The sequence below is a fragment of the Jaculus jaculus genome, chromosome 15 (genome assembly GCF_020740685.1).
Source record: "Jaculus jaculus isolate mJacJac1 chromosome 15, mJacJac1.mat.Y.cur, whole genome shotgun sequence".
Taxonomy (NCBI): Eukaryota; Metazoa; Chordata; class Mammalia; order Rodentia; family Dipodidae; genus Jaculus; species Jaculus jaculus.
Window position 1 is genome coordinate 40,102,608 of NC_059116.1, and position 10,069 is coordinate 40,112,676.

The 10,069-nt window shown below is 39.1% G+C and overlaps 1 protein-coding gene across 1 annotated transcript in view; it reads left to right on the forward strand.

The window, feature by feature from the left end:
* LOC123455058 (vomeronasal type-2 receptor 116-like) overlaps window positions 1-4,890 on the forward strand; it is a 42,060-nt gene extending 37,170 nt beyond the window's left edge. Inside the window, exons 6-7 of the mRNA XM_045134744.1 lie at window positions 64-187; window positions 3,986-4,890. Of these exons, the coding sequence (XP_044990679.1) occupies window positions 64-187; window positions 3,986-4,890 (1,029 nt within the window). The remainder of the gene's footprint in view (window positions 1-63; window positions 188-3,985) is intronic.
* The last annotated feature ends 5,179 nt before the right edge of the window (window positions 4,891-10,069 follow it).

A 10,069-nucleotide genomic window follows, 5' to 3' on the forward strand; every position in this document is an offset into this window, starting at 1 on the left:
ATTGTCTAGTTTGAGAGGAGGATCTTAGATTTCTTTCCCTGACACATATCTAAATTTCCTCAGATCCTGCCTTCAGTGTGCAGTGTGCCATGCCGTCCTGGGTTCAAGAAATACCATCAAGAGGGACAAGCAGCCTGCTGCTTCAATTGCTATCGGTGCCCAAAAAATGAGATTTCCAATGAGACAGGTAACTTCATGTGAGAAAGGAAAATGTGCCTCAGATTGATTATCTTCTATAATACACAGGAGGATTTCAAGGGTCCAGGAAGGAAATTCAAAAGAATAAAATCAGAGAGGCCTCATGGCATGTTCCTATAATCCCAGCACTTGGGAGATAGAGGTAGGAGGATCTCTGCATGTTGGAGGCCACTCTGATATTCTATCGTGAATTCCGGGTCGGCATGAGGTACAGTGAAAACATACTTTGATAAAAAGAAAAAAGAAAAGAAAAGAAAAGAATCTCTTCTGTCTTACTAATCACTGAGTTTATGTATCAACATTGCCCCTTAAAATATGTACACCCTATTACTCAACTCATTGTTGTAAAAAAATGTCCTATATACTTCTGTTTCAAAGTCTATGTAAGATTTCCCTTAAGTATGCATTATTTTACCCCCTAGATTTGTACAGAAATAACCTGAAATGTACAAGCCCTGGATTTGCTACACAGTGAGAAGTTCTTTTGTTTAATTTTTAGTTTTGGAAATTCTGGAGAAAACAGAACTTTTACCATGCCATAATCTAAAAGTGAGAAAAAGAAATGGGAGAAGGTAGAATTGTCTGACATACTACTGTGTATATTTCAGATTCTTTATTTAAGTAGGATCTGTACATTCTTGAAAATTTTGAATTTCATTTTCCAATGAGCATTTTGCAGTGAACTTCTCTTATATATAGCAAACAATGTGTAAGAGTACAAATGTATGTGAGATTCATGTAAAACTACAGTATTGCTCTGGTACAGAACATTAAAATCTTTGAAAGAAAAAACGAAAATGGAAGGTTTCCACTGAATGTCATTCATATATACCTTGTGGATGAGACCTATATACATTTATATACTTTTAAAAGGATAAATTATTGAATTACTAAAAAAATACATACTTTATTATTTCAATCCATTGTTTTTGTCATTGTTGTTGTTGTTGTTGTTGTGTGTATCAAAGTTTTATTAGGTAAAAGAAAGAAGAAGAAAGCTTCATCCCAGAATTCAAGATCTCAAGATGCAGCTTCGATCTGTTAGGAGTGTCAGCTTTTATTGGAAATAACTACATGATGCTTATAGTTTAAAAATGAAAAACAAAAAAAAAAGGATTGTGAGTTAAATCACAAAATCACATTCTGTTAAATAAGGGAGAACTATTACAAGAAGTCACAAGGTTACATACATCACATAGGAGGAACTTAGGAAAGAAACAGTCTAGGCTTTGTCATCACAAAGTTATTTAGAAACAAAGAGATATAGGGAGGTCATGGTGCACCGCACAGAGAGATAATCTCATCCCTTAACTAACAGTAAACACCTGCATTGCACAGATGGTTCATCCCATTCCTTTCACATTCCATTCTGCATTTCCCCCTCTGATATGACACTAACTTAAATCCTTGATTTGTGAAGAACAGTGTCTAGGATATTTTCATCTAGGGGGTGTATTGTGTCCACAATACCATGAGTTTAATGGAATTTATTCTATTCTTTACATATCTACTTAGAGCAGTAATAATGCAGGGTCCTATGGTAAGGCCTAAGAGCAGTAGTATCAGGGGGCCAGCAATAGAAGAGACAAGGGAAGTAAGCCATGGAGACAAACGAAACATAGACTGAAACCAATTACTAGTGTCTTGTCTCTGAAGTTCTTTTTCTTTGATACTTTTCTCTAACTAAAGCCATTGTATTTTGGATTTATTCCTAACTGATTGGTATAAAATCAATAAATTTTATCTAAAGCCACACAAAGGCTTTGTTTCATAAAAAGTAAGTCTGATGCTCTTCTATTTTGTCCCCTCTACTTTCACAGCAATTGCAGTGGTTAGGATGACATTGTGGGGGCCCTTCTAATGTCCCTATATAGTGTCTCTTATATGATCTAAACTCTTTCACCAAGCTGAAAGGGATGGGGGCTAACAGAGTGAGTCTGAAAAACAGCCTTGATTGCTGGAACAATGGTTCCTGTACTCTTTGTAAGATTTGGATAGAAAGAAGCATTTCATTAGTAAAGTTAGTTATCTGTTCAAGACCCATATGGGGCAAGATTTGGGGGAGGGTTTCCATACATACTTTTAAATGGAGTAATTCATTTTACATAAGAGGTACACCTGGCCCTCCACAGGGCAAAGGGAAGGAGTACCACGCATCCTTCATCAGTCTCTAGGATTAATTCTTTCTACCTGTCCTGAACTTTGAGGATGATAGGCAAAATGTAATTTCCAATTAATCTCCAATGTCTTGGTCAATTCCCTAGTGATTGGACACAAAGGCAGGCCCTCTATCTGATCTAATCTGGAGGCACAACCCATAGCAGGGAATTATCACCTCTAACAATTCCCTAGTCACACTTTGACTATGTCTCAGATATGGTCGGGAAAGCTTCCATCATCTTGAAAAGGTGTCAATATAAACAAGAAAATATTTATATCCACAATAATCTGGCTTTACCTCAGTGTAGTCAACGACCCATTATCTACCTGGCTATGTTCCCTGATCTCTCACCTCCATTGGTGGTACCTTACCAGAGGAGGCATTTGTCTGTTGGCAGGTCTCACAGTGGGTGGTGATGTATAGTCCAATTCCTCAGCTCCAGACAAAGTAATGATGCCTGTCTCAAGAATGAGGTGGACAGCAATTGAAAAGGCTACCCAGTGCTGAATTCTAGTCTCCAAATTCCCACTCACCCAGGTCCATGCACACTCAGAAAGAAACATGTAAAACACAAAGCTATTTGTACATGTGTGTGCACACATGCACACACACCACAAATGCACACACATTTACACACTTAAAAGAAATAAAGGTATTTTCTTCATTGTACATATTCAATATAAAAAGATATTCTACAAGTTTATCTAATGAGCAAACATATTTAAAATTAAATATTCACATATGTCATAACAAAACCTATCTCACAGTTAGGAGTGAAAACTTCTTCCTTTTCTCACTACACATCATCTATTCCTTGATAATTTGTTAATTGATATTTCTCATCCTGCTTTCTCAATAGGTCCTGAATAAATTACTAAGACAAAAGATTATATAGGAAGTAAAATTCAATAAAACGCATAGATGCTGACCATGTCCTCTCAAAATTAAGTTGCAAAACCTTCTCCAAGGTGATGGTATACAGCTTTTGATGATAATTATATCCTGGTGTCCAGTTTTAATCATAAGTTACTATCACTTAACCATATAATAGGGGAAGATTTGAATTTTCCTACTGTGAGTAACCACCACAGAGCTCCACCTAGATTCAGATAGTAGAATGTACTAGCTCTCACACTAAGTTTGAATGCACAGTCAGAATAATTACATATATTACATATACAATTCATGAATTGCCAAGTATAAGTTTTTTTCTGAGGCAAGAATTCACTTTAGCCAAGACTGACATGGAACTCACTCTGTAACTGAAGGCTGGTCTCAAGCTCTCAGTAGTCTTCCAACCTCAGCATTCAAAGTGAGTGATATAAGGTGTGAGACACCACACCAAGAAATTAAGACTTTTATTATGAATCTGAATGTGTTGACACAAGGAGTATTAAGATAAATAAACTACTTTGCATATGTGAGATAAGTGAAAGTAATAATGGTTCCTAAGTGTCCTTCACCATACATGTGAGAACAATTAATTTGGAGTAATTTCTTCAGGATAATACACTTATTTTTCTGTCAATGCCAAAACAGAAGGAACATGGTGGACACACTTATGTGAGACATCAGTGACACATGAAAAATGGAGCTATATTGATGAGTCTTTGCTCTCTACCTCAGACAGGGAGCAGTGTGTGAAGTGTCCAGGTAACCAGTACGCTAATGTACAGCAAACCAACTGCCTGCAGAAATCTGTGAGCTACTTGTCTTATGAAGAACCCTTGGGGATGACTCTTGCCTGCCTGTCACTAGGCTTCTCTGTACTCACAGTTCTTGTTCTTGGGGTGTTTTGGAAGCACCAAGACACTCCCATCGTGAAAGCCAATAACCGCACCCTCAGCTACATTCTGCTCATCTCCCTCAACTGCTGTTTTCTCTGCTCCTTGCTCTTCATTGGACGTCCCAACACTGTTACCTGCATCCTGCAGCAGATCACATTTGGAGTTCTCTTCACTGTGGCTGTTTCCACTGTCTTGGCCAAAACAGTTACTGTGGTCCTGGCCTTCAAGGTCACCACTCCAGGAAGAAGGATGAGGGGGCTGTTGGTATCAGGGGCACCTAACTACATCATTCCCACCTGCACCCTGGTCCAAATTACTCTCTGTGCAGTGTGGCTAGGAACATCTCCTCCCTTTATTGACATAGATGCACACTCTGAATATGAACATATCATCATCGTCTGCAACAAGGGCTCAGTCACTGGCTTCTACTGTGTCCTGGGATACCTTGGATCTGTAGCCATAGTGAGCTTCATGGTGGCTTTCTTGGCCAGGAACCTGCCTGACACCTTCAATGAAGCCAAGTTCCTGACCTTCAGCATGCTGGTGTTCTGCAGTGTGTGGGTCACCTTCCTCCCTGTCTACCAAAGCAGCCAAGGAAAATTCATGGTGGCTGTGGAAGTCTTTTCAATCCTGGCCTCCAGTGCTGGGTTATTGGGTTGCATCTTTGTCCCCAAGTGCTACATTATTTTGCTACGACGAGATAGAATTTCTCTTCCCAAGGTCACATACAAAATCAATTCTTGAATCTATATCTTTCCTTACAATTTAAACTAAGGTTGCTATAGAGACTGAAGACATGATAACATTACTTTTTTTATCCCATTTAGTTTTTTGCACCCCCACACAAGTGAGTTTCATTTGTTCTCAGCGATAGTTATGTATCATATGAGTGGTCTAACATGAATTACTTAGACAAGTCAAATCTTGTACCAGAAAGACAATGATTGATAGAGTTTTAAATAAGAAAATTACACATAGGGACATGACCTATCCATGAACATAACGTTGGACTCAATATCACTGGTTACCCATAGGATGATGAATATAATGATACCTATTGAGCAGAATTTTGTATGACATGACGTGAGGGCTCGGATTCTGCAAATCTTGTTATGGTCTTGGACTTTAGTCAATGAGAAATGTACATTGCTGAAATATTGAAACCATGGAGAAAGGAATTCCTTATTACATTGATATCATTGCTTACAATTGTTCTTTAATTGGCTGACCATCATAAATAACTTGTGCAGCTATGACACTGTTATGACGTAAATCCTTGCATCTCGCTTACATATTTGTTAACATGGGATAGTAATGGTTGTGTGTGTGTGTGTGTGTGTGTGTGTGTGTGTGTGTGTGTTATATAAGCATGGCCCAGTATTAGTGGCTATGGTTTTAGGTCACTTGTCTCCCAAGAGTCCTTGGGAGGAGAGAGTGTTGAAGATCAGTCATTAAGAGGTGTGCCTTACTGTGTTGTAGTAACCATCCCTCCCTCAATCTTCATTACCATCTCAACTTGAAGTTTGCACTCACGTGCATTCCCACTGTTATGATAACCTTCATCATGAGTTCAGCATACACAGCACCATGCAACAAACTGAGAAATACTGTTGGGATACTTTGACTGCCAATCACCTTAATTGCTAAAGTAATGCAAAGTGTATTTCAAAGGTAAGAATGATGCATGTTTTCAGGGGGCTTGGAGGATCCCATAACTTTACAAACCCAAATTTGCAGACTTGATCTATTTTTAACAAAGTATTGATAAAATAAACTCAAGCCAGGTAAATTATGAATTATTAAGTTTATTTAGGGAGAAATCACAAATTTGTCTTATTTTAGGGATATTGGGATATAAGAAGAAGGTTAGAGAAGAGTCATTATCACGTGGGAAATAGGAAACACAGCATAGTTTATAATTTAACAAAAATTGGGGTTTGTAAAGAAAGACTAATATTGAGACAAAAAAAATATGTGGAGGGTAGTAGAGCCCATTTAAGTGAAACTGAGGCTTTCAAAAGACTGGAGTCGAGACACAGCACATGGAGAATAGAATGTAGAAGCTTATGCAGGGAGACTTAGGAGAAACATGCATAGTATCTACCTTATAATTCCCCATGGAAGAAAATTAAGAGGGAAAATAGTGGGAACCTAAGAAAGAATAACAGAGTGAAAATACCAAAGCAGAGACCAAGAAATTTAGATGAGATATCTTAATATAGACATACAGTTGTACCCATGATTATCCTAAATTTAGAGACACAGGAAACAGGCCAAGAGTTAGTAAAAGCATCTACAAGGTAGGTCTGGAGACCAGAGGAAAATGAAACACATAATTTAGGTGACAAAGTACACCACAGTAAAAAGTGGAAGCAAAATATTAATAAAAATTGAGGAAAAAAAGTAGAAGCAAGTGAAAAATACATTCCTCCAGGCCAAGAAACAGTATTGCATTCTCCGGGTTGGGTGGGGGTAGAGGCCAGGCTCACATTTGTTCCACTGGCCTGAGCAAGGAGAGGCAAGCAGAGAGAGAATCCAGAGAGAGTGACAGGAAGAAGACTGAAGCCTTTATACTATAGAAACTGTATTCCTTGTTCAGATTCAGGTTTGCAGGAAGAAGACCCAGTTGGTTTGTAGATTTGGTGGGAAGACTCCAGGGCGAGTCTACCTGACCCATCTATTTTGGTAGCATGCTGTACTGTGGGCAGCAGTAGGGACACTATAGATCAATCCAATTATACACAAGTTTCTTTTCCTCTAAGAGTTCTATTCTTTTGCTAGAGCAAATTGGCATGTGGGGTGGCATCTCCTAGTTCTCTCTGGGCCCAAATTTTTATTTCTCACAGGTCAACAAAGCCACAGCTGGAACCACTGAGGAACTGGGAAGATAGCAAGAGTGCCCTGTCTATGCTGTACCTGATCATCAGTGTCATGGTGTAGGAGATAGACTCTAAGGATACTCAATACCTACCAAAGCAGAGATCCAGAGGCTTTTAAGAACTCATTGCTGAAGTAGACTTAAAACTCAGCCACTATGGCTCAGAGAATTTAATGGAAGGGGGGATGGAGAGATTGTAAAGAGCCACAGGTTAACACATCATGCTCAGAAGCATTCCATCCAATATTAACTGACTATTGATTCCAAAATACGTAAACCACAACCCCATGGTGAATACCTTTCAACCCATGGAGGAGTGTCACCAAAAGAATGGGTACAGGGACAAAGCAAAAGAGGGTACCAATACATGATGTATCCATATGAAACATGTTAATAATAATAAAAGAATTGTATAAATCACCTGCCACTGATGATGTTATTTTGAGAAAATATGTACCATCTCTGTGGAGTGTCATGAGAGTTAATGCGTAGACAATGGTCCATGAGGAAAGAACTGATGTCAGTACTAGACTTGGAGAAATATTACAACCTGGGTTTTAAAATAAGTATTGAAGTAAAATCAAAAAGGTGAATCACCACCTCAACTTCTCACCTTAATATTGCTTCACCATTTCTGCAGGGACTCATTGGCCTTTCAGTATGATGACATATGAGTCACTGCCAAGCCTGTACTGGCTTTAGGAAGCTACATGTATAAATTAAATGTTTTGAGACAATGTCAGTGATAGTGGTGCAAAGTAGTCTGAATTCATGTCCCTCAATAAACTCAAATGTTTTATTAATGCTTGTAACATAGATTTCAATCCACATGGCGAGAAGAGGTGCAATGTAGGTTGCTCCTACAATTCAGCTCTAAGGTTTTACTGGGGGCAGACCTGAATTCCTGTCTAAGGTATGCACAATGAGTTCTACTTTGGTTCCCTGTAGTTTACCTGATGATTTTGCTCTTGTTTTTGGTGGTACTGGTGTTGGTTTTTCTCTTTCACCATTAAGGAACATTCCCTGGATCTGTCACCTGAAATAAATCACTTCTTCTCATGAACTACGTCTGGTTTGGAGGTTCATCCACCAGAGTGGAGCTGAGGAAAAAAAGACAGTAATGATATTATGTGAGAGTGCCTCCTTGCTTGGGTGAAACTCAGGATATGTCTTAAATTATGAAGAGAGGAACATAGAAGAAAGGAGAAAACAGTATTTTATATTTTCTATACTTTGGTGGAAAAGAATTTCAAATAATGCAAAACCACATAAAACCCAGTATTAACCATCTGATCCATCTTTTAAAATTAGATTTGTACTCACTGAATACAGTTAAGTTGGTACCATTGTTAGGCTCATCCATGTCCTACAACTTCTCCCTAACCCCTCCTTGTTGAGGTATATGGGCCATGCATTGTGGGATTAGCCCACATTTAGGGTAGGAGAAATGTATCTGCATATCATGACCCAATGTGTGGCTCTACCATTCTTTCCACTTCCTCTTCCACAAAATTGCCCTGAGCCATGTTGGGTTCATTTTTGGTTTGCTTCAGTGATGAGGTGTTGGGGGCCTCTGGGTCTCTGGATATCTTATTTGGTAGAAATTGATTGTTCTCTGTGTCAATCTCCTTCACCCTTGTGCTGGTACCCAGTTCACCAAGAAACCAGCACCCTTGCTTGTTACGCCAATTATTCTTAGTCTCAACTGGGGCTCTTTTGAGGTATGATAGTGTGGTTCTCTCCTCACTCTGCATCTATCTGAAAAAGAGAAGCATATTCTCCAAAGAAGAGTAAAGTTAGCACCAAACAAATGAGATAACCCATATTTTTTATAGAGAATTTAATAGTTGTAGGCACTCTTGTAGCCCACAGTTGGTGGTAGCTTAATAATGGAGGATGTGCTCATGTTTGGATATGGTTCTGAGTTGTTTCCCAGCTCCAGCTATGGGTCCCGTTCCACTGAGGGGATCAGTTAGCCAAATTAAGAGCATTTGGTTTCCTACCATGGATATGTGTCACTATTGCACTTCTGTGAGCATTATGGCAAGTTATTTGCTGCTAAGTAGGTTAGACCATGAGTTGCTTGGACAGATATTGGTCATTTTCCCCTAGTCACCCATGTAGCACTTTCTGGCACTAGACATGCTGACTGTCTGGGGACTGACTCTCTCCTGGCTTCCAGCCATGTCATTCCATTTTACGTGTCAGCTGCATATGGAGTCTTCAGCAATAGGGTCTTGCCACTAACCTTTGGTGGGTCATCAAGTACCCTGACAGAAATCTGTCTTTCTCTTAGGAAACCTTGTAGGGCTCTCTGATCAAAAGCTGGTGGTAGATGAGAGCCACATGCTGGTACTGGGAGTCATAGGTCAGCACCCACTAAGAAAAGGAAGAAAAAGTTAACTAACATAAAAGAGTTAGAAAAGAGAGAGAGAGATAGAGAGGCTGTAGAAGATTAATCAGTCTTCATCAACCCTCTCTACTGTGTTGCTGCTCAGTTGTTCCATTTAAGGGCCTGGTGAAGGTTCAACCATTTGTTCTAGCTTTTAGGATGTAGAATCTTATGGTACCATTGCAATTTGGGTCTAGATTTGTGTTTTGCACCCCCTCCCTTGCCCTTCCCTTCCTTCCCACCCATCCTATTGTCTAGTCCTCAAAATGCTTGCTGAGTATGTAAGGCATCTTTGTTAGATTCAGGGTAGATGTTTAGATAAGTGAGACTATAAGGCGATTATCTTTCTGTGATTGGGTAAGGTCACTGAGAATTATCTGTTCTAGGTTCAACCATTTTTCCTCAAATTTCAATGTGTCATTTTTTTCTTAGTGCTGTATATAATTCCATTGTGTAGCTATACCACATCTTAGTTATCCATTCTTCTACTGATGGACATCTGGATTGATTCCAGCTCTTAGCTATTACGAATTGAGCCACTATAAACATGGTTGAGGAAATATCTCTGGCCTTTGGTTTAAAGGTTTTAGGGTACATACCCAGTAAGGGAATAACTGGGTCTGAAGGTAACTCTATACTCAGCTTTTTCAGGA